We start from the raw sequence: 23,463 nt of genomic DNA, 5'->3' as shown, positions 1-23,463 counted from the left end.
GACTTGCCCAGTGTCACCCAGCCCCATGTAGTGTCAGACTTGGGAAAAGCATCCTTACTGAGCAAATGAATGAGTGAGTGAATTAAAAGCTATGGGGAGACCAGCATGAGAAAGACAGCGGGTCCTCAGGGAAGCTGTGGGGAGAGACAGGGTAGAGCCCAACAAGAATGAAAGAGAGTGGAAGGAGGTGTGTGTGAGGGGTGGCGTGATGGCAAGGATGCTGGTATCTCCAGGGCGTGTTGGCCCAACCCAGGGATGCACATGAAGACAGGCTTAGAAATGTCCAGCAGCATCATTCTCACGCGTGGACTGCCAGCTGTGCCGCTGCCACCGCTGGCTCCACAAATAAGATAAACCCTTGAGTCTCCTCGGGTCCTCAGGGATTGTTGCCTGGCAGGACACAGAGTTGTGAAGTCTGGGATCTCACGGTGTAGGCTCTGGAGGGGTTCAGGAGCCCGGGCAGGCCCAAGGCCCTGCGTGTGACCTCTCTGTACTTGTCTGTCAGCATTCCAGGAAGCTTAGCCCACCCTGTCATTGCATCTGCACCTCACAAAGGAGGCCTCCCTTCCAAGCCCAGGGGTCCCATGATCCCCAAGAGAGCTGCGGAGCCCAATACACCCAGGAACCGAGCCCAGAGGCACCTGCCCACCCTGAGCCTCCCTGCCCGCCAGGGAGCCCTCGGTTCCCACCTGGAGCGGGCCACGGCGGCCAAGATGGGTGAGTAGGAGGAAACTGAGTCAGCCAGAACCTGCATGGGTTTAAAAAAAATCAAATGATCAAGACATCTTGCATAGCCTCATGTCGGGAAAGAGTTGGAGGTTGGGTAGGGAGGACAGGAGGAGTAAGGTAGGAAGTACTGATTCACGCAGACTTCAGACAGATGTGGAACCATGTTCCATGTGTATGCCAGACTCCCTGTCTTATCAGTCACGCGTTCAATCCCGGCCACATTCCAGGCCTGTAAGGTCAATAAGGGTCAGGTTTTTAACCTTTAGAAAATACACATGAACTTTCAGCTGAAATGAAACAAGCCTATCTTGTTATCTCCAATTTACTATAAAAAAAAAAAAAAAAAAAAAAAAAGATGGGAGTGGAGCTGTGGCTCAAGTAGTAGATCTTTAGCCTTGAGTAAAAATGCTCAGGGACAGCACCCAGGTCCTAAATTCAAGCCCCAGGACCAGCACCAAAAAAAAAAAAACCTCCAAACAACCAAAAACAAAAAAACACACCTTTGTTCTTTACTTTCTAATTCGTATTAATTGTAAGGGGCTTTTTATGTTTTTTACTCATACTGGGATTTGAAATGAGAGCCTCATGATCACTCAGCTTGCTCACGGCTGGTCCTCTACCACTTGAGTCATGCCTCTAGCCTGGCTTTGCTGGTTCATTGGAGATAGCTTGCAGACTTCTTTTCCCAGGCTGGCTTCAGCCTGTGATCCTCTGGATCTCAGCCTCCTGAGTAGCTAGAATTACAGTTGTGAGCCTCTGGTGCTAGATTTTAAAAAAATTAATTAAACTTTTTATTTTTAATTGAAGCTTTTTTAATTTGGCATTTTACTTTGAGATAACTTATGCAGCTCTCAGAAAGAATAAGTGCCCAGATACCCTGGGCCTTTCCCATGTCCCTTGTGAGTAAATGGCAGAGCTGGGAGTCAGCCCTGGTACAGTAAAAACACAAACCTGGGCAGGGCCACCAGGGGCTGCCGCCCCAGGCACATGTGTATATGCCAGTCCTGAGGCTTGAACTCAGGGCCTGGGTGCTATCCCTGAGCTTTTCTGTTCAAGGCCAATCAGTGCTCTGATTTTTTTGTGGTTAATTGGAGCTAAGGCTCATGGTCTTTCCTGCCTGGGCTGGCTTCAAACTGGGATCCTCAGATCTCAGCCTCCTGAGTAGCTAGGATTTACAGGTGTGAGCCACCAGTGGCCAGCAGAGCCCTGTTTACTTACCACCCACACAATGGAAGCTTCTAGATCATCTCTGCTGCCCCCTGACACTTGTATTGTTTTCTCTGCATGCCTAGTGGTCCCCGGCTCTGAGTTTGAGGGGCAGAAGCAGATTTCCGAACAGCTCCCCCACAGGACGGCCCGCCCAGCCCCCACCCTGCCCCCTACAGCCTCCCCGCTGCTCCCTGGACGGGCTGAGAGCTCCCCCAGCCTCCTCACCACCAGAACAGCACGAGAGTAAGTGGGACACTGGGCTGTTGGGGTCCAGCCTCATTACAGGGTGGAAATGGAGGCCCAGGGAGGCCCAGGCCGCCTTGCCTCTCTCATACTCAGGGCCCCTTGGGGCTCTGGCTGTTATTAGAAGCTGGATCTTGAGTGGAGCACTGAAGACTACGAAGCTGGGGGAGACCTGGGCATGGTGGCTTTCTCAGAACAAGCATCTGAGAATATTCAGTGAATACTTAAGTCCCATTAGGACTGTGAGACAGGTTTGGGCCAAAGAGTGTAGGATCAGGGATGTGTGTGAGTGATCCATACACATATATACATATGTATGGATATATCTGTATACACACATATTTAATTTCTTAGTACCAAAGTTTGAATCCAGGGCCTCACAAGTACTAGGCTGGAATTCTACCACTTGAGCCTTTCCTCCAGACCTGCTTTTTGCTCAAGGAGAGCGCTCTACTGCTTAAGCCACAGTGCCACTTCCGGTGTTCTAGTGGTTTATTGGCGATAAGAGTCTCACAGACTTTCCTGCCTGGCAACTTCCAGATTTTTGTTCTGTTTCATTTTGGGTTTTTGTTTTTGTTTTCTTGGTAGTTAATTGGAGATCACAGCCTGGGCTGGCTTCTAACTACAATCCTCAGATCTTAGGATTAAAGGCATGAACCATCAGTGCCTGACTTTTGTAGTTCTTTTTGAGATAGATTCTCCTGGACTTTTCTGCTCTGTGTGGCCTCAAACTACCATCCTTTCTATTCTCAGCTTCCCAAATGTCTAGGTACAGGTGTGAGCCACTGACACCTGGCTGGTGTAGTTTAGGGAGGGCTGGGAAGGCTGACCGATGGAGAGAGAGGATGGCTAGCTGGGAGGGGAGGGAGGCCACATTCTCAAATGTGTTTCAGCAGCCAGGCCCATAGAACTTGGAGCTTACTGTACTCAGGAAAAGAGAAGGGTCTAGAAGATTCCAAATTCCAGCTGGCCAGTCATTAGAATGCCACAGTCTTGGACAGGTTTGAAAGAGTGAATGTGCCAGGAAGATGGGTTTCAGAGCCAGCTGGTCATCAGTCACTAAAGGGTTAAATCAGAAGCCCTAGAACTTGACAGGGCTCAGTCTCAGCACTTGGCCCAGGAGCCCAAGCCCTGCCTCCCAGGGGTTAAGCTGCTAGGGACAGCTCAGCTCTCCTGCAGCCCCTCCCTCCCCAGTGGTTGGCATGGAAACCCCAGCAGCAGCGTCTCCCAGGGGGTTGTTGCCTGGAAACCCCCTCCCTCCCGTACATACACACAGCGCTCTGGGGCCTGGCCTGAGAGAACACTCACACTCTCCTCAGAGACTGTTTGCTGGAAGGATGTCAGGAGATACCTACCCATGAGTCAAGGGGTCACCAGGCAAGAACTGACCCTGGGAGAGCCCCCCATCAGCCTAGACAACCATGCCAAGCTTGGACTCTCACACTACTCTGTGTGTAGGGGATTTGTGCATGGGAGTTCTGCGGGTGGGGTTATCTCGGTGGAATTCACTCTGCATGGGGGCCTGTAGGTAGGAGTTCTGTTGCGGGGGTATCTTGGTAGAATCCACTCTGTGCATGAAGGGGGTCTGTGTGTAGGGATTTATGGGTAAGGGGTCTGTAGGTAGTAGTTCTGTGTGTATGGGTGTGGGTGTGGATGTCTGGGCAGAATTGTCTAATGCCCGAGCTATGAAAACAGAAAGTCTCCCTCGCGGGTCAGCGCAGTACCTTGGGGATGAGAGGTTGAGTGTATCAGGGGCTCACAAGGTCCCAGAAGTTTTACAGACAGTGCCCATTCCCCTAACCTGCTCCCTTCACCCTTCATGCTGGAAAGTTTTGGGTCTCCTTGTCAACATTTCTTTTTTTCTTCTATTCAGTCGGGGGCTTGAACCTCAGGGCCTGGGTGCTGTCCCTGAGCTCTTTTGTTCTAGGATAGTGCTCTACCACTTTGAGCCACAGCGCCATTCCAGTTTTCTGGTGGTTTATTGGAGATGAGTCTCACAGATTTTCCTGTCTGGGCTGGCTTTGAACCACAATTCTCAGATCTCAGCCTCCTGAGTAGCTAGGGTTACAGGCGTGAGCCACCGGCGCCGGCTCCTTGTCTACATTTCCACCACACCTTTGGGTATTCACTCAGAAGCTCGGGTCTTGTCCACTGCTGTCTCTGAGCATAGTGACAGGAAAGGGTTGGTCGGGAGAGTATGAGATGGGGATCTTGGTCCTTGCCTGCCTTGCTTCCGGTTAGGGAGACAGACAGACCAGCCTTGTCTGCCAGGAGTGGGGGAGATGTAGATTCTATCTGAGGGAGTTCAGGAGGGAGGTACCAAGAAAGAGCAGCAAAGGGCTGGCCCTGTGGGAACAAGGTGCCGGGGCAGGTCCGAACGGCAAGGTCACAGTGGACCTGTGGCTCACATCCTCTTTAACTGCGCGTCCCCACCGCCGTCGTGCAAACCCAAGGTGGGGTGAACAGCCACTCCGACCCTGCACACTGGCACCTTAGCCTGGAAGGGAGATCCCCATTTCCACGTGGAACTCACAGCGTCATGAACTCAGGAAGGTGTCGAGAGGTGGGAAAATGAGGGCCCAGGAAAGTTCCAGGATCATTAGACAGCAGAGGTGTGCCCTGTGCCTATTGGAAAGGAACAAAGGCAACCCACATCCAGGCTGCCCAAGGACCCTCTACTGCTCGGTTCCAGGTACAACTAACTCTTCTTTGCTTCTCTCTCTCCCCCTGATTTCCTTCACTGCAGTCAGGCCATCCGAGATCTGCAAGCAGAGGTGTCCCGGCTCAGGCTCCGGCTGGAGGACAGCCTGCACCCGCCCTCCCAGGGCAGCCAAACACATCCAGGATCCGCCTTTGAAAGCCCTTCCCGAACCTGGGGCCCGCTGGCAGGTTCCTCTGTCACCTGGGGCTCCCACTGTGGCAGGTAAGTGGTCTCACAGCTCCCGCTTCTGTGCCGTGGTCATTACCTCCAGTGGCCCAGGATCTCCCAAGATAGGTGGGGAGACCCAGAGATGGCCATTTCTCTCTCCTCTTTTTCTTAATGGGTCATATTTCTTACACAAAAGAATATCTATTTGAGCATGGTGGTTCATGCCTATAATCCCAGTTGTTCAGGAAATATAGATGGGAGGATCAGAACCCTCAGCCTCACTTGTTGGCCACACCTGGTGACGTTGGTTTATCCCATCAACTCGATTTCTTTGAGCATTTCTTTCTTTTTTTTTTTTGGGGGGGGGTCCGGTCTTGGGGCCTGAACTCTGGGCCTGGGCGCTGTCCCTCAGCTCTTCAGCTCAAGGCTAGCGCTCTACCACTTGAGCCACAGCGCCACTTCCGGCTTTTTTTCTTTTTGCTTATGTGGTGCTGAGGAATCGAACCCAGGGCATCAGGCATGCAAGGCAAGCGCTCTACCACTGAGCCACCTTCCCAGCCCTCTTTGAGCATTTCTATAGAAGGCATTGGGTTAGCAAGACATCACCTCATTAATCCCTCCAGCCCCCTGCTGCAGCCCATTACTCTTGTCCCCACTTGACAGATGAGGAAACTGAAGGTCAGAGAGGCCCAGAGTCACTCTTCATGAGACCTACCCGAGTCTGTGGTTTGCCTCTTGACCACCTCTCCCCCAGCCCCTTAGTGTGCACTGAGCATTCTCCAGGTTGGCCGGGTCTCAGGTCACCGGTAAAGGTGACACGAAAACCTCACTGTGTGCTGTCATCTCCTTCCCCTTTGCTAGTAAATCCACAGAGAGGCTGTCCGGGGAGCATGAAGACACCGAGCAAGCTGTTTCCACGGGAAGACACCGGACCAGATCCTCCTCGGTGCCTCGGGAGATGCCCCGACGGTCCCTGAGTAAGTGATCACTGGCCAGGACTGTGGTCTGGCAGCCACAGGGTGGTCAGGGACCCCAGTGGGTCGGGATGTTCAGGGGAAACCTGTAGGAGGTGGCCCTGTGTCTGGTAGACTGTCATCATGCCGCAGACAAGAGTTTCTGACCACAGCCCTGCCTGGGCCTTGCTGCGCCGTGGGCCTACTTTCTGCAGATATTGACATGGAAGACCAGAACTCCAGGCTTGATTTGGTGGCCAAAGTGCAGCTCTGGGATCTGTGCTGGGATGCAACTTAGCCCTTCGGTGCTGCCCTTGGCTGGGTTGAACACCTGCTCTGACCAGACTAGGACAGCTAAACTGAGGGGCTCGTTTCTCAGTGTCTACCTCCCAGGTGTGGGATGGCACATGCGCTCTTTCCTGGTCCACGGAGCTCAGGGCTGAGCTTCTGGAGGCAGATCCAGGATCAAAACCCAAATGTCATCCCAAGCCCCAACCCTGTAGAACTCCTGTGCCTCACATGGAGAGGAACCTCCTCCCAGCCCCCTCTGAGGCCTCTCTCTTTCCATCTCAGGTTCAGAATCTGCAGTGCCCTCCCCTCGGCTGTCATCTGAGAAGAGCAAAACCACTGAGCACCAGCTCCAGGCAGAGCAGGCGGGGACCAGACAGGCAGGCCATGTCAGACAAAAGGACAGGGCCTCCTTGCGGGGCCAGTATACAGGTCAGCTGGGAGGGCGCTGGGGTGGACACTGGGGAGGATGCAGTCCATAGCGCCATCTCCTCTGCCATGACAAACCTTTTTCATGTACCATGCGCCCCTGACAGCTCGGTGGCATGTCCCTGTGGTAGAAAAACTTTAGGAATGTCAGTACCTTGCCTTCTTTATTCACCAAACAGACACAGTGCTGATTCAAGTGCCCGCCTTCATTCATTCATTCACCAATCAGACACAGTGCTGATATAACTGCCCGCCTTCTTCACTCACCAATCAGACACAGCCTGCTGTCTTCCCCTGGACCAGGACTGTGCTTAGTTTTAGCATCTCTAAGTCCCCCTTTTATACCCTTTCAGTGCCCATCTAAGAGAAACACCTCTTAAGTCCTCGTCTGAGGCATTCAGATCCAAACCAGCAAGTGGGGGTACAGGAAGAACACCCCTCTTTTTCACAACATTTCTACTGTGTCTGTGCACACTCATTTGCATGTGTCCAACTACAATGTGTGTGCCCCTAGTGTGTTCACAGAGATGGTCAGGGAGGACACATTGTAAACCACAAAGATCCTTAGTTCTGGGTCCACTCAGGGTATCATATTGCTTGCTTTGTTCCCCAGGTCAGGAGTACCATGTTCTGTCCCCCAAGGCTGTCCCGAGGGACAGTGACGTAGCCTCCTGTCCCTACTGCCAGCCCATGACCAAGGACGCGGGTAAGGGAAGGCACCTTGAACAACTGCGCCTATTGGGAGTGTGTAGCAGGGTGGGCATGAACACTTGAGGTGCGAGGAAACTTAGGATCCAAGACATTCAGTGTCTTGCCTGAGGTTACCAGCTTCCAAGTGGTAGAGCTAGGATTTGGATTGAGACTTTATAACTCCAGAGCCCTGGCTTCTCATCCTCTTGGTTCGCTAGGGCCTTGGTTAGAGCCCTTGGGCCTCTCCATTCATTCATTCACTCACTCATTTAGTCATTCATGTAGTACCTACTCATAGTGGGCCTCAGACCCTGTTCCCCAAGGAACTGATGGCAGTGTATAGTGGCTGGCACCACGGTGGGAGACATCGAGAGGGTTGGGGGAACACAGCTGTGTAATGGGAGGCTGCCAGACTGTCTGGAATTCCCAGGTGTGGCAAGGGGGTGACTTGGGACAAGGAGCCCACATCCCCTGTCCCCTGTTCCCTTGGGCCTCCTGGACTGAGGTTCCTGGGTGTCATCCCTGCCCCCCCCCCCCGGGTGAGAGGTGGCCGTGTCCTAAGTGTCTTTGAATAACTCAGTACTCAAGTTCTGACTGTACAGATGCAGCGTCTCCTGCCTCTGAGCCTCTTCCAGACCCACCAGGACAATCTGCCACGGATGTCCTCCGCTGCCCACTGTGTGGTCAGATGGGGTCCCTTGCAGAGGAAGCCAAGCCCGCCTCAGCGCCCTCTGGTAGGGAACAAGTGTTTGTGAACCTCTTTCAGCCTCACCCAATGCTTGGGGGAACTTGGCAAACAGGGCAGGAGGCTTGTTTCTCAGGGGGTCACCTGCTACCTGCCAAGGGTGGTCCAAGACCCTGGGCTGGAGAGGGCCATTTGCAGCTTTCCCAAGCCTCCAGATTTTTAATTCTGTGCTGTTTCTTCCCCGGCAGGACTGGAGAAAACCACCACCAGGAGAGATGCAGCTCCCGCCTCCATCCCCAAACGGAGGAGCAGGCGGAAGGACTCACCCACCCAGCCACCCCCGGGACTGTGGTACCTGGCAGCCACACCCCCAGTGACGGCCCCGCTGGCCTTCGCCTACATCATGCCTTATCCTCCCGCCACTGTGTGAGTCTTTGCTCCCACCGGCCTTGGCCTCTGTCTGAATCGAGAAATTAGCGTTCATACCTGCCCAAGTATCTGAACAGCCAGGATCTACCTCTTGTAGTCACTCCACAGACTCCAGTTCTCTCTGTCATCAGATATCACTTGGCCCTGGAGACCCAGCGGGGAAGGGGGCCTGCATGAGGCCCCTGTCCCTCAGAGTTGGTGGCTTCTTGGGGACCAAGAGCCCTAACCGTCTTCCATTTCCTTGTGGGTTGAGGACTTATTTTTAGTAGACTTTCTTTTGGGGGTACTTTGGGGGGTCTGGAGGAGTTGAGCAGATAGTATGGAGACCCCTGGGTGCCTGCCTTCATCTCCCCTGTTTCTCACATCCTGAATTTATGGGATGTCACCATGAGGGAGCCAGTGTAAATGCATTCTCAGGCCTTTGTGTCTGGTCCTTCCGGTCCTTTCCATCCCATCCAGCACCCCACCCTTTATCATCGTCCCTCTCTGGTTGCACTCAGAGCAGCATTTGTTCGGTCTTGGCCCCCTGTCTCCAATGCCCCTGGCAGGTGGGCTATGGGATGGGTGCTGTCTCTCAAGATGGAACAGAGGACAGGAGGAACCACATACCACATGGGTTTCAAGAGTTCTGCAGAGTACTTTGCTTCTGAGCCTCAGTTTCCCCCTCTGCTCAGTGCGGGAGGGGACAGTGGGGATGCTGAGACATGGTCAGGAAGCAGGGGCTGTGACCCTGCGGTTGGGTTTACTGAGCTAGGACTAAGGGGAGGGCCCTGGCAACTTCACCTTGTAGTTATATTCTTGACATTGTCATTAGGTAAAGGAATTGGGCCAACTTGACTTCATGATTAAGTAGCAAAAAGAAGCCCAGGCCAAGCCAGGAGCTGATGGTCACACTTGTAATCCTAGCTACCCAGGAGGCAGAGATCTGAGGAATTAAAGTTTGAAGCCAGCATAGGCAGGAAGGTCCCTGAGACTTTCATCTCCAACAAACTACTCAGAAAAAGCTGGAAGTAGCGCTGTGACTGAAGTGGAAAAGCACCAGCCTTGAGAATAAAGAATCTCAAGGACAGCACCCAGGTACACACACACACACACACACACACACACACACACACACACACACACACACACACACACACACACACACACACACACACACACACACACACACACACACACACACACACACACACACACACACACACACCCTGGACACACACACACACACACACACCCCTGGACACACACACACACACACACACCTGGGCTGGCAGTTAGGAGACCTGTCATCTTGTCCCACCTGTCACCAGCTATGCTCTGCCTCAGTTTGCCCTGCTGCACAGTAAGTCAGTAGAATTTCGGTCACTGCTGGCAGCCTGTGACCCTGGGACAGCAGATGCCGGCAAGGGCAAACGCCTCATTCTCCAAGGGTATGCATGAGCCCAGCCAGCCTGGGCGGTTGGCTTCTGCGCTCTCTCAGCAGGTCTGGGCTGGGTTACAGACCTTGCTCCAGCAGAGGTGACAGCCCACCATCCAGCGGGCCAGGCTCCGCCCCATGCTGCACACCCCTGCTGGAACTCCCTTTCGCCGGGCAGGGAAGGTTTGATTTGGAATTTGGTAGCCTCTGGGGTCTCTGGCTGCTGCTGAGGGGAAAAATCAGCCAGCTTGTCATCACAAAGCCTGGATGTCCAGCAGTAGCTGAATGACCTTGGACAGGTCACTTTGCCCTAATGCCTCATTTCTTCCTCTGGGAAATGGGGGTATGAACCCTGTGGGGGAGTGGAATAAGTGAACGGATGCACTGAGAGCCCAATGTAAGGAACAGGGATCAGTAACCAGAGGGCTTCTGGTGCAACTATCACTGCTCCCCACCTCCTCCTACCCAATGGTCAGCCCACCGAGAGTACTCTGTGGGCCACACCAGCACTTGGGGGCCAAAGCTCAGTGATCCTCTGCTGCCACCTGCTGGTCACCAGCCTGTAGGTCCTGTGCAGAGGTTTTCCAGCCCACAGGGAGTATTTGCAGCTTCTTCCCCTGAGAGATATTTGGGAAACTCACATCAGGCTTGGTCATCATAGGAGCACAGAGCAGGATGTAGTTACCCCAGATGCTCCTTAAGAAAGAAATGCAGGTTGCTGTTCATTACATTTGGAGGGTGTGACAATGCTCCATAGGAAATGGACTCATTACCTTGCTCATGTAACTGTAGCCCCTCTGTACAGTATCTTTATAATAAAAATATATATCTTTTTAAGAAAAGAAACCTGTTCATTCTGCTCAGGGCTAGCTGTTCATCAGCAGGGGATTTCTTGCTGATTAACAAATTGTTAACAGTTGCTGCGTGTGTGAGGCGTGGTTGGGGTGTGAATGCATCACTGCTTCTTTTAGCCTACAACCAGCTTAAGTTGTTTATCATAGCCTGGCGGTACAAGGTTTTCTTTTTAGCTTGAATTTTCCTGTTGGCTCTAGCCTAGAAGGTAGCTAAGTATGGGCATTAAGAAGTTTTCGGTAGGGTGTGGTCATGCATACCTGTAATCCCTGAATTAAGGAAAGAGAAAGGGAAGGAAGGGAAAGGAAAGGAAAACAAAACTACATGTCTTGTCCAGGGGTCCACAATTACAGGGATGGGGGCCTGGAATGAGTTTCTCAGACCCAAAGCGGCCCAGGAGGCTAGGAAAGGAATGGATTCCAGAGAGTTCTTGCTTACGAGTGCCCTTTGCTTCCCTCCCTAGGTACTATGCGTCCCCAGCAGCTACCTCAGCGCCCTCGGGCTCCCAAAAGCCAGTCCGGGCCAACCGGCACTCTGTTCAGCTGGACCTGGATGAGCTGGATGAGCTGCAGGCAGCCCTGAGCCAGGCTGTGCAGGCTGCCGAGAGCGTGCGCACCACCACCCGCCACATGAGCCAATCGCTGGCCGCCAACCTGCGCCAGGCCCGGGGCCTGCAGGGCTCCTGCCTCTTCTGATGCCTGGATGCCCCCAAGATAGGGGATAGCGGGCAGGCAGCCCCTGTGGTCCCCAGCTGGATGTCAGCAACACCTGGAAGGCCTCCATAACCCCGTCCACAGAAGGACCACCTCCCCACTCCATCTGGCATGGTTAACGTGGAGGAGTGCCAGCCTGTGACGAACGGACCAGCCCTGTCCAGCAGCTGCCACCTCTGTCCGGATGGAGCCTCCTGGGACTTGCCACTCCTGCACTTGTTCATCACCTGCTAATAACATGTGTCTTACGCCCAGCTGGACAGTATGTCTCTATACTAGAGAGGTGTCCTGCTCCCAGATCTTCCTTGGAAGGCCAGGGTAGAGCAGCATCACCCTTCTGTGAGTGACCCCACCGCTGGGGAGAGCTGAGGATGGGGAGCCCCAGGGTGGCATGGGCTCAGCTCCTCTGTGGTTGTAGCCTTCCTCACTGGCCTACAGATGGGAGGAAGCTCACATTGGTCCAGGACACCATCTACCCCCTCCCCACATTCTCAGTACTTCTCAAGGCCTGAGATCTTTCTAGAGATTTAGTGGCATCTGCCAGCTGGGTACCCACCTGAGAATCATCAGGGGCCACAACACAGATTTTCCCCCTTTCCCCTGTACCCCCTAACCTGTAGCAGCCATACCTCAGCATTCCTAGTAGTTGTGTGCGTGTGCAGAACAGATATTTGTATATTTTGGGCATTTCAAAATCTATTTTCTTTACGAGAATTAAATGAAGCAGAATGAATTATGATCTTAAAAAGACAAGCAAAAAAAACCAAAAAACACTTTTTTTGATGCCGCTTGCATCTGTGGTGTATGTCGTATACTTGTGGTTTCCAAAGTCAAGAAAAAAAACATGAGACGTTGGCCAAAGCCTTCCTAGGGGTCTGCGAGGTGTGCGTTTCCGGGCTGTACCTCCCGGGCTCTGCTAGCTTCTACGTCCTCATCTCGCCTCCTGCCTGTTTCAGAACTTAAACCCTTTCTCCTGGCCAGGTCATCTCACCAAGACCCCAGTGGTGCTGAAGACAGACGTGTGTGGGTTACAGCAGCATGGTTGCTGAAATTCCCATCTGGCCCCTCCTCCCAAGCTCTACCCGCTGGCATAAATCATGCTCGGTGTAGCCTGTGCCCCCCCATCCTAGCCCCTCACTCTGCCTCTTCACACTGGCGCTCAGGACATCTTTGAACCTGGTGTGTCTGGTTCAATGTCCCTATTTGCTATCTGGCTTTTGTTCTAGATAGCTCTCCACGACTCTGTACCTCTGCATAGCTCATGTTTGAGCTGGTGGCGACAGAGGGAGGGAGGGATATAAAATGATACCTTGCTGAGCCATGTTGAAGAAGAAACTGACAACAGCAGTGTCTCTGTGAAGTCAAGGATGCTGGGAGCCAGATCCAGGGGATTGTGGTTCTTGGGAGGGAGGCAGGGAGTGCTGGCATCAGGCTTTAGGACAGAGCATGGTGGCGGTGCTAGCCAGCTCATCCTGTCACTCTAGATTGGGTGGCTGTGTGCAGGAGATGGCTGCACAATTCATCCCCCACTTCTCCGCTGACTGGTGTGCCCAATGAACAGGAGGGTCTGGCTGGGGGGTAGGCCCTTCCTCGGACTCCTGGCCAGCAGGGTTTGTCTCTGGGTGTGCCACCGTGTGGCCCAGGCCTGGGACATGGTTTCAACCCCATTCCACACACAGGTGCAAGCAAGATGTGGGCCTGTTCCAGGTGTCCTGTCTTCTGGGTCCCTGGGGAACCCCCTTGGGAGCACTCACCATGGTGTCCAGGGCCCCTAGATCACCTGTCTTGCCTTGGCGTCTCTTGTTCCTGCCTTCCCTCTGGTCCCTCCCATGTGGCCAGGGTGGTGAGTCTGAAGGAAGGGCTGTGATGGACGCTCCCTCAACCACCTGCTTCGGGTCATCTCCGGGCTGCTCAAAGTCATCCTCTCGGGTTTTTGGCTTGCAGCAAGAATGAAGGTTTGATCCAGCTCCTCTTAGACGGGCTCAGCTGCCTCTTGTGGGGAACCTGCCTGTATTTCCCCTTCAGAGGACTCCCGGCAGCTGAGCTGTTATGGGATCCAGCTAGCCTGAATGACACTGAATGAATGAATGAATGAAAGAATGAATGGCAAATGACCTACTTCAAACAGAATGTTTATTGATTGCCAGGAAGGATGGAGGGGTGCAAAGGATGATAATGGGGCTAAGCCCAGGCTTCCTCTTCCTAGGGCGCCACTTCCTTCTTCCTGTCCTGTTCCTGCTGTTTCTGCAGAGGCCACACCGATCCTAGGAGACAGTGGGGAAGAAAGCCTAGTGATGGGATAGGGCTGTGCAGAACTAGACTCCAGTCCTGGCTCTGTCCTGTCTTGCTCCCTGGAGGGCTGGGGCAGCTCGCCTCCCTGGGGGCTCAGCTCTACAATGGGAGCTGGACCCCTCCACATGGCTGGAACTGTCCAAACAGACCACCGGGCCCCTACCCCATGTGTGCTGATCACCATTTGCTGATGAAGCAACTCTGACTTGAGGGAACTGTGTGAGGCCCCTTCCCAGACTCTGACCAGGCGCTGGCAGGCTGCAGAACAGGGAGCCCCAGGCCTGTGGCCATGTCCTAGACCCTTTCAAGGAGCCTGGGGCTGGTGACCACAGAGCAGCTCAGGTGGCAGGCAGAGGGAGATTATTGTTTTTAATTTTGGTGGTACTGTGGTTTGAACTCGGGCCTCACGTGGTCTGTCACTCAGCTGTCCCTGCATGGAACACTCTTAAAAGCAAGAGACCTGGTGCTGGTGACTCACACCTGTCATCCTAGGAGGCTGAGATATGAGGATCATAGTGCAAAACCAGCCTGGGCAACAAGGTCCATGAGACTCAACTCCAGAAAACTTGCATTGGCACTGTGGCTCAAAGTAATAGAGTGCTGGCTTTGAGCATGAAGAGCTCAGGAACAGTGCCCAGTCCTGAGTTCAAGCTCCATCACCACCACCACCAGCAGCAGCAACAACAACAAAAAGCAAGAGACTTTCCAGGCTGTGCAGTCTTGGCAAACGGCTTTCCCTCCCTGGGCTTCTCCCTTGCTTCGTGTCTCTGGTTTACCTTTTTCCAGTCCACATACGTGATTTCCATCTTGCGTAAGCCTGCGACAGTGGCAGCATCCTCGAACTCCTTCAGCTGCTCTGGGGTGATGTGTGGCTTACCACCTGCATAGGGGGTGGGGTGCAGGAGGCTGGGTAAGGAGGGTGGAGGAGGCTGGGTGAGGAGGGTGGAGGAGGCTGGGTGAGGAGGGTGGAGGAGGCTGGGTGAGGAGGGTACAGGAGGCTGGGTGAGGAGGGTGGAGGAGGCTGGGTGAGGAGGCTGCAGGAGGCTGGGTGAGGAGGGTGCAGGAGGCTGGGTGAGGAGGGTGCAGGAGGCTGGGTGAGGAGGCTGCAGGCTCTGAGCGAAGGCTACACAGGTGTGGGATGGAAGCAAGTCTGGGGCTGTGTACCGTAGAAGGAGATTCCCCGGTTCTGCTCATCTTCCAGGGAGAAAGCAAGCATGAAGCTCTTGGGGTCCCTGGGCAGCAACAGGAGGCCTAAATGTTCTGTGTCCCCTTCTGCAGGAGGAAGAGCCTGGGGGTGAAATGTGGGGCCGTGGGGGAGGGGGGGGACAGCACTATGGTCTCCTTCACACAGCCACCCGCTGGGTGACCTTGGGGAACAATTGCACATCTTTTCTTCCTTCTCCTCCTCTGATCCTTGCAATACTTGCCTTGGTGCATTGGTGAGGGGGAAGTGTGTGAGTTCATGAACTCACTTCCACCGGCACCTAGCATGCACCCGATGAGCTCAGCAAGGCTGGTTCTCTCTGCCGTGCTCTATTGCAGGGCACAGACAGGGATGGGGAGATCGTGGGGACAGGCCCACCCTCCTCAGCTGGCTTTCCCCACTTCCACACAACCCTTCCCCTTACCAGGCCTGACCCTCACCGGATTTGGAAAGGGTCCCGTTCTCTCTCTGGACCCCCAAGTGGGTGGAGTTATAGATGCATTTGTCCTCTCTGCAGACAGACAGATAGACAGTCGAGGAGGAGAAGTCACCACAGCGCTGGGACCCGGGTGGCTCTTGCCATCCCCAGACCCCAGGAGGGGAGACCTTGCTCAGGTCTTGGGGTATCTAGGAGGGGATGAGGTGGTGGAGGGGACTCACATAGTCTGGTACTCTCTGACCAGTATTGTATCGTCTGTCAAGTTGGGGACCAAGTCAAAGAATTCCGCCTGGATCTGTTCTGCTGCTTGCTTGTACACAGGGTTGCGAAAGGCTGAACCCAGAAAGAACCACCTGCCTGAGAGCTGCGGAGAGGTGGGGACGAGAGGTCAAGGGGGCCGACCACCAGTGGATAGCAATGACCAGCCCACAGGCGGATCCCCCCTCTTCATTCTGTGAATGGGGAGACCAGAGTCCCAGGCCAGATGAGAGCATGTGTGATCTCATCCAGAGGACCACATGCCCCTTACAGAGGGGCTTGGCCGTAAGGTGTTTGAGTTTGGAGACCGCAGGAGGCCATCAGAGTCCCCAAGCTGATCATAATTTCACCCAACTCCTCAAGAAACAAAATCAACAATGGGCAGAGCCACAATGGGTGGACTGAGCAAGGCAAAGCTGAGAGGGGCTGCCGCCGCCCAAGCACTCGGGCCGGTTGCCCCAGACACTCACCCGCTGCAGCGTGGCATTGGTGATTGGTATGGCGGTGAGGTTGGCGAGCGCAGGGTCATGAGCCTGCAGAAGTGGCAGGAGGCTCAGGACAGCAAGAGCTCTGAGCAGTGCCATCTGGTCAGTAAGAGCCAGGCTGAGCTGGTGGGCTGGAAAGGGTCAGTGGCCTTTATACCATGATTCCAGCAGGGCACCTGAGCCCAGCCAAGGGTCTGCTCAGAACTGTGGAGCAATCCTGCCAAAGCTTGAGAAATGCCTTGCGCAAAACCTCTCTGCACCACCTCCAGGGTCTGATTATAGAGACCCAGCTTCCTGCTTTATTCAAGGTCAAGCTGGAGGAGGGGAGGCTTGGGCAGGGGGGGGGGGTGTTAGCTGGAGTGCTATTGAATACCTGTGACTCCATGGATTTCAGTAGAGAGGTCCTTGGACAGCAATCTCAGATTCTCCTCTAATTCCTAGCCCACTGAGCTTCCAGATTTGAGGGGGATCCAGACACAGCTGCCAAAGGGACCATAGAAAATTCTCAGATCAGAGTAGTGGTTGGTTGTGTTTGAGGGGCTGCTGGGGCCTGGGTGGAGACTGAGGGCAAAAGAACTGTGAGCAGACACCCAGTGTGGCTCTGACCCAGCCCTGCCAGTGACAAAGGGGACATTCAGGAAATGATATGTCTGTTGGGAAATGACTCTGGATCCCTGCCACCCAAGCACACAGCAGAGAGCAGCTTACTACGCACATCCCCACGCTGGGAACAAAGCCCAGCTCCCAGTGCCCAGAAAGAGATCTTCACGGTCCATTTGCATTTCTTCCTGGTAGGGCCAAATGAAGAAATGCTCTCAAAACCTATAACTATGGTGCATTTGCCATTTTGTGCTCATATTCATGTCATATTTCATGTTCTCATGCAGTGTATATATAGAAAGTTGTATGTATAGGGACTGTGAAGGTGGCTCAGTGGTAGAGTGCTTGCCTTGCATGCATGAGACACTGGGTTCCATTCCTCAGCACCACATAAGCCAAAAAAACTGGAAGTGGCCCTATGGTTCAAGTGGTAGAGCACTAGCCTTGAGCTGAAGAGCTCAAGGACAGCGCCCAGAGTTCAGGTCCGACGATGGGGGGAAAAAAAGTTGTATGTATAGGTGCTGGTGCTGAGGCTTCAACTCAGGGCCTGAGCTCTGTCCCTTAACTTCACTCAAGTCTAGCACGCTCTGCCACTTGAGCTACAGTTCTACTTCTGGCTTTTTTGCTGGTTCACTGGAGACTTTTCTGCCCAGGCTGGCTTCAAACTACCATCTTTAGAGCTCAGCTTCCTGAGTGGCTAGCATTATAGGCATGAGCTGTAGGTTTGTGACTGTAGTTAGAATTTTAATGTGTGAGCAATGTTTCCTCTTGCTACTATATTCTAACTTTACAACTGTAACAATGTTTTCTGCTTTTGGTAAACATCGGGCAACAGATTCCCTTCTAAAATAACCCACCTATGCAGTGTGTGAGGTACAGTAGCTTGTACATAAAACTTCACAGTAATGTTATTAATGTTACTCTAAAGATATAATCAACTTAGTATTCATCAACAAGAAAATGAAGATACAAGTTGTAGCATTTTTCTACACAGATCACTGTGACTTGAGAATAACATGAGATGAACTATTGATGCATGCAACATTGTTGAGAAATTTCAAAAACAAGTTATGCTGAGCAAAAGAGACAAGCTGTAGTAAAACAAATACGAGATGACTCCATTTCAATGAAGTTGTAGAACAGCATGGATGAATCTATAACAATATGAATGAGATGGTGTTTGCAAAAGGCTCTGCCGGGCCTTCCCTCCATGCCAGGGGCATGCTCTGCACATGCTCACAGATGTATGGGTTATAAACTTAGAGATGCACTTAAACAACCTGGATTCTAACTCAATAAGATTGATCAAGCAGGGAAAGCAAAAGATGACAAATTAAATAAAACACAATTTTAAATAATATCCCAAATTGGGGATGCACAAGTGAATTTCATGTCCTTGTCAGAACTAGAAATTCTGTTTTTTTTCCTATTTGGTTCTATTTTGTTCTATTCTATTCACTTCTATTTCTTTCCTTCCTTTTCCTTCCTTCCTTCCTTCCTTCCTTCCTTCCTTCCTTCCTTCCTTCCTTCCTTCCTTCCTTCCTCCCTCCCTCCCTCTCTCTCTTTCTCTCTCTCTCTCTTCTCTCTCTTTCTTTCTTTCTTTTTTTTTTTTTTTTGGCCAGGTGAATTTTGCTAGATGATTTCTAACTTTGCACTGCTCTGATTTGAGGCTTGGGAAAATGTGTGGTGTTGGTGAAGGTAGCTGAGAGAGGGGGAGGGAAAGAGGGGAAGAGAGGGAGAGAGATACTCAGGGCATGGTTCTGGCCAGCAGTCCGAATCTCCTCTGTCACAGCCAGCACTATATCCTGGCCCCAGAGAAACCATTCTGCACATCTGACATGATCCTCAAATCTTCAGACCCGCATGTCCTTATCCCCACGCTTTGTGAGAGATGCTGCCACTGGCCCAGGGCTACCTAGAGGTAGGAGAATTGACAATGTTTTCAGTGTGTTCACCCATCCTTCTCCATCAGTGCAGTAACTCTCCGCTTTCTCTGAGTTGCTGCAAGGCAGCGATCTTGCTGCACAGGCTGAGGAAATCTTCCCCAGCAGCTTCTGCAACCATTGCACCAGGCATTGGAGAAGCATATGGATGTATTCAATCATTCCTGCAGTTCCGGAGCACATGCGTGGATGGACGGGGAGACTAGGTGCTCTGCGAGAATCCGATGCCATTTTGCAAGGTTGAATGTGAGATTCAAAGATCATCTCAGAGCCAGACGAAACTCCAGCATGAGATCTAACTACTTAAGTGCTCCACTCTCACAAGATCAACTTGATTGCTTTATTTTCATACGTGTGCTTTGTAACATTGAAGTGTTTGCAGCAGTGGTCTGCGAGGGATTCTATTTGTAAAGGCGGGAATGGCCTGCTGGAGGAACGATGAACAGCCCAACCTCAGACTCCTCCCAAATGGTGTGTTGTGCTCCCCTCCTCCCACTTTCTGTCACTCAGGCTGGGGGGGGAGGCTGTTTCCTCACTTTTCAACCAATATGCTAGCCAGGTGGTGTCTCCAAGAGCTCCCCCAAAATCTTCCCAGCTCCCTTACATTTCTAGGATGCTCCAGCACCAATGTAGATTGAAATTCTTAGCCAGCCCCTTCTATCCTGTCTATCTGACCCTGGTACAATGTCAAAAGTTGGTCAGAAAGAAAGAGACAGGTAGTTGGGTACCTGTAGCTCATGCCTGTAATCCTACTACTCAGGAGGTTGAGATCTGAGGATCATGGTTCAAAGCCAGCCTGGGCAGGAAAGTCCATGAGTCTCTTATCTCCAATTAACCACCAAAAACTGGAAGTAGAGTCATGGCTCAAAGTGCTTGAGTGTTCTCCTTGAGCAAGAGAGCTCAGGGTAGTCTCCAGGCCCTGAGTTCAAGCTCCACATCCAACAAAAAAGAAAAGAAGAGAAGGAAGGAAGGAAGGGAGGAAGGAAAGAAGGGAGGAAGGAAGGAATGGAGGAAGAAAGGAAGGAAGGAAGGAAGAAAGAAAGGAAGGAAGGAAGGAAGGAAGGAAGGAAGGAAGGAAGGAAGGAAGGAAGGAAGGAAGGAAGGAAGGAAGGAAAGGGGTCAACATTCTCATAGGCTAGTTGAGGGTGGGTGGTAAAGTGCACTCTCCTGGATGTGTGTACTTAACTTCTCTATGGAAAGGGAGATAAGAATTGGACTGACTTCACTGCATTGTTCATGTTTATGAAATGTTGATAAGAGGGAGGTCCTTTTGTTTTTTTTTGTTTTTTTGGGGGGGGGGTCCAGTCGTGGGGCCTGAACTCTGGGCCTGGGCGCTGTCCCTCAGCTCTTCAGCTCAAGGCTAGCACTCTACCACTTGAGCCACAGCGCCACTTCTGGCTTTTTTCTTTTTGCTTATGTGGTGCTGAAGAATCGAACCCAGGGCCTCATGCATGCAAAGCAAGCACTCTACCACTGAGCCACCTTCCCAGCCCGAGGGAGGTCCTTTTGGAGGACAATTGTCACCATCAAACATACACCATCTTGTTCAGGGGGCCGAGAAAGCCAGGTAGATGCCTGCACTTTTTATGTACTTCACTGGTAACAAGTGGCTCAGAGAGATGACGTAAGCTGGAAAGGCCACACTTGCTGAGTCAGCTCTCTGCAGCAAGGAGGGGCTGGGCTCCTGGTCTGGAGACTGAATCTTCTTTTATCTCAGCAGCCATGAAAAAACACCAATGGTTCTAACTAGGAACTCTGTCAGGGGCTGGGGAAATAATACACCAAAAAAAGGTTTGCTCACGTTCACATCCTGTTCCGTAATCTTGGGCAATGATGATGAGACTTTGTTGGGTTTCAGCTCTCCTATCTGAGAACCCAGGCTTGTGGCATGTGTATCAGATTGTGTGTGGAGCTGACAAGGCCGATGGCATGGAGCGCTCAGCCAGACTCATGGTCTGGGCAAGAATCTGACGCCATCGTTGCTCAGAAAGCTGCTATTATCAGGCTGAGCCATAGGGCACCAGATTTCTTCTCTCTCTCTCTCTCTCTCTCTCTCTCTCTCTCTCTCTCTCTCTCTCTTTCTTTCTTTCTCGTTCTCTTTCTTTCTCTCTTTCTCTTTCTTTCTCTCTCTCTTTCTTTCTTTCTTTCTTTCTCTCTCTCTCTCTCTCTTTTTCTTTCTTTCTCGTTCTCTTTCTTTCTCTCTCTTTCTCTTTCTTTCTTTCTCTCTCTCTTTCTTTCTTTCTTTCTTTCTTTCTTTCTTTCTTTCTTTCTTTCTTTCTTTCTTTCTTTCTTTCTTTCTTTTCATTTCTTTCCTTTCTTTTGTTTTTGTCAGTCCTGGAGCTTGAATTAGATAAAAGTTTCACAGAGTTTCCTTCCCGGGCTGGCTTCAAACCAAGATCTCAGACCTCAAGGCTAGTGCTCTACCACTTGAGTCACAATTCTACTTTTGGCTTTTTTTTTTACTTTGTAGGTTAGTGGAAATAAGAGTCTCATGGATCTTGTCTAGGCTGGCTGTGAATCGCAGTCTTCAGACTTGAGTAGGTAGGAGCTACTGCCAGCCTCTTATCCCTCTCCTTTTCCCATTACCGTAGTGCTTGTCATTGTGGGTGGGACTGGCATGGCTGGAAGTGACCCACTGTGGACAGAGCACACACAGGGCCCTGGCTTTCCCCTGGAGCTGGCCCAGTGGGGACATCCACTCCACCTCCTTCCTGACACTCATTGTGAAACAGGAGTCCACAAACGCTGCCAGTATAGGGAAAGCGGCCTTCTGTACCAAAGAGCCTGCCAGCTATGGCTACCAGAAATGAACTGGCCCAGTTCCAGGATCCTTCCCTGTCCTGGTAAAGAAGGGTCAGAGATCGGGCTAGGTGGTGGTGTGAGTGCCACCGCTTTGACACAGCCCCTCTTGCTCTTGAGCTCCAGCACCTGCCTGCCATCTCTCTCACGCCCCTGTGGCTGCCAAACTCATCTGCAGGAGCTTCTCTGAGCTCTGGTGGAGAAGACCACCAATCTGTGCCCAAAGCTCAGCCAAAGGCTACCTGAACAGCTCTGCTCCAAGTCCCCTGGCAGCCTGACTCAAGTAGAGAGTTCAGCTCCTGTTCTTCCATGCATCCCTGAGGCTTATCCTGCTCTCTGGCTTGTGTCCCATCTTGCCCCACAACCTAGAGTGAGCACCTTGCATTCCCAGCATGCAGCAGTCCAGGCCCCACCCTTCCAGCAGCATCCTCCAGACTTAGAGCTGTGAGCATGCACTGTTAGCAAGGTGGTACTCCAGCATCCGCCACTGCTTGACATACCCAATGGACGGGCATCAGGAACATGAAGATGAGAGGCACATGGGCAATCTTTGACGATGCCTTGAGAAGCTTTCTACAGAACAAATAGACTTGGATGTGAATTTCCCATTGACACAAAAAGGGAAGCAACAGAAACAGCTGGATATTTTTTGGGGTACCCACTACGACATAGTAATCTCAGGAAATGTTTCAGGAAATGGGTTGTTTATCTCCATAACTGATGACTAAAGAAATAAAAAAGAATATCCTTATTCCCCATTCTCAAGCTTTAACTTTTTTATCTTTTCCATTCCTGGGAAATCATTTTCCAGCCTTAGGAAACAGAGCCATGTTTCCTGGGGCCTCTGGGGAGGTGGGATGTCAACATACCATCATTGGGGTTTGTGGTTCCATGCGCTGGGGTGAAGCTGGGAACTGGTTTATCAAGCCTGTGGGAGCTGTCACTTCTGATCTGAGTCTAAGGTGCTGACCGATGTTGTCTGCAGCCTTGGGATTGAGTTACAGCTTGGCCTTGTCTTCCCCCAGGGCTACAGGGCTCTCTGGGCCTTGACAGGGTGGCTGCAGAGCTCACAGCCTAGGGTGGGAATCCTTGTGTCCCTCACTACTTGACACAGAGAACAGGCTTGAATCGCTGAAAACTCAGCGCAGGTTTTGCAAGCTAACATCCAAGAGTTAAGCACCCTCCCCACAGGGACCACACACCTTGGTCTTGGGTGTGAACACAACTGCTGTGATTTGTGTTCTTCTACAGGAGAAAGCAGAAAAGTTCTGATTCACTCTGACCCCAGGAAGGAGCAGATGAAGGAGCACAGAGGTATGAACCAAACCAGGATCAGGAGACCTGGGTGCCTGAGACACAGCTATCAAATTGCTCATAAACTACATTGTTTCAGTTTAGATACATCACAAATATTGCACTATTGATTGTCTGAAATTAAAATTTACCTGGGTGTTCTGTGTTTTATTTTCCTATCCTGACAACCCAATCCCACAGACCTGTGCTCTTGTACTTCTTCTATGGCAGGTGCCACGGTGACTTTGCTCAAGAATCTCACAGGCTAGGGTTGGTATGTGATGAATTCCTGCAATCCCAGCTACTTAGGAGACAGCATAAGATGTTAGGATATCGCTCAAGGCCAGCCTAAGGCAAGTTAGTAAGAGAACCCATCTGAAAGCAACAGGAGTGGTGGTGTGGCTCTCATGGTATAGCACAGGCCTTGCCATGGGCCAGCTGTCTACCTCCCAATGAATGGATAAAGTGTGGTCTATTTTGTATATGGATTCCGCTTGACATGAGCACAACCATCTTGAATTATGATTTCCATGACTGTCCTTCCATGAGTGACCCTTCAGTTTTCCCTGCAGTGTCTCCCAGCAAACTATCAACAGTACCATTACAGTGGTGTGTGGATCCTGTGAGGGCAGTGCTTGACAGCT

The 23,463-nt window shown here is 51.9% G+C and overlaps 2 protein-coding genes across 7 annotated transcripts in view; one reads left to right on the top strand and one right to left on the bottom strand.

Moving 5' to 3' along the window:
• Akna (AT-hook transcription factor) overlaps positions 1-12,239 on the top strand; it is a 48,488-nt gene extending 36,249 nt beyond the window's left edge. For all 6 annotated transcript variants that reach the window (XM_070012199.1, XM_070012193.1, XM_070012190.1 and 3 more), the window contains 9 exons: positions 506-717; positions 2,022-2,181; positions 4,928-5,104; positions 5,912-6,027; positions 6,577-6,723; positions 7,334-7,426; positions 8,013-8,144; positions 8,344-8,521; positions 11,257-12,239. In XM_070012199.1, the coding sequence (XP_069868300.1) occupies positions 506-717; positions 2,022-2,181; positions 4,928-5,104; positions 5,912-6,027; positions 6,577-6,723; positions 7,334-7,426; positions 8,013-8,144; positions 8,344-8,521; positions 11,257-11,488 (1,447 nt within the window). In that variant the 3' untranslated portion in view covers positions 11,489-12,239. The remainder of the gene's footprint in view (positions 1-505; positions 718-2,021; positions 2,182-4,927; positions 5,105-5,911; positions 6,028-6,576; positions 6,724-7,333; positions 7,427-8,012; positions 8,145-8,343; positions 8,522-11,256) is intronic.
• A 1,383-nt stretch (positions 12,240-13,622) lies between these two features.
• LOC138816334 (alpha-1-acid glycoprotein 1-like) lies at positions 13,623-16,315 on the bottom strand. Its single transcript, XM_070006050.1, has 6 exons — positions 16,170-16,315; positions 15,663-15,805; positions 15,443-15,513; positions 14,963-15,070; positions 14,575-14,678; positions 13,623-13,770 (listed from the first exon to the last, which is right to left on the bottom strand). The coding sequence occupies exons 1-6, from the start codon at positions 16,281-16,283 to the stop codon at positions 13,627-13,629; spliced, it is 684 nt and encodes a 227-aa protein (XP_069862151.1). The 5' UTR covers positions 16,284-16,315; the 3' UTR covers positions 13,623-13,626.
• Between the last annotated feature and the right edge of the window lie 7,148 nt (positions 16,316-23,463).

Source organism: Dipodomys merriami, unplaced genomic scaffold (assembly GCF_024711535.1).
Source record: "Dipodomys merriami isolate MVZ:Mamm:240054 unplaced genomic scaffold, mDipMer1.0.p SCAF_11, whole genome shotgun sequence".
NCBI classification, from domain to species: Eukaryota; Metazoa; Chordata; class Mammalia; order Rodentia; family Heteromyidae; genus Dipodomys; species Dipodomys merriami.
Note: the sequence above shows the minus strand (reverse complement) of the source record. Positions and strands in the feature narration are given on the sequence as shown.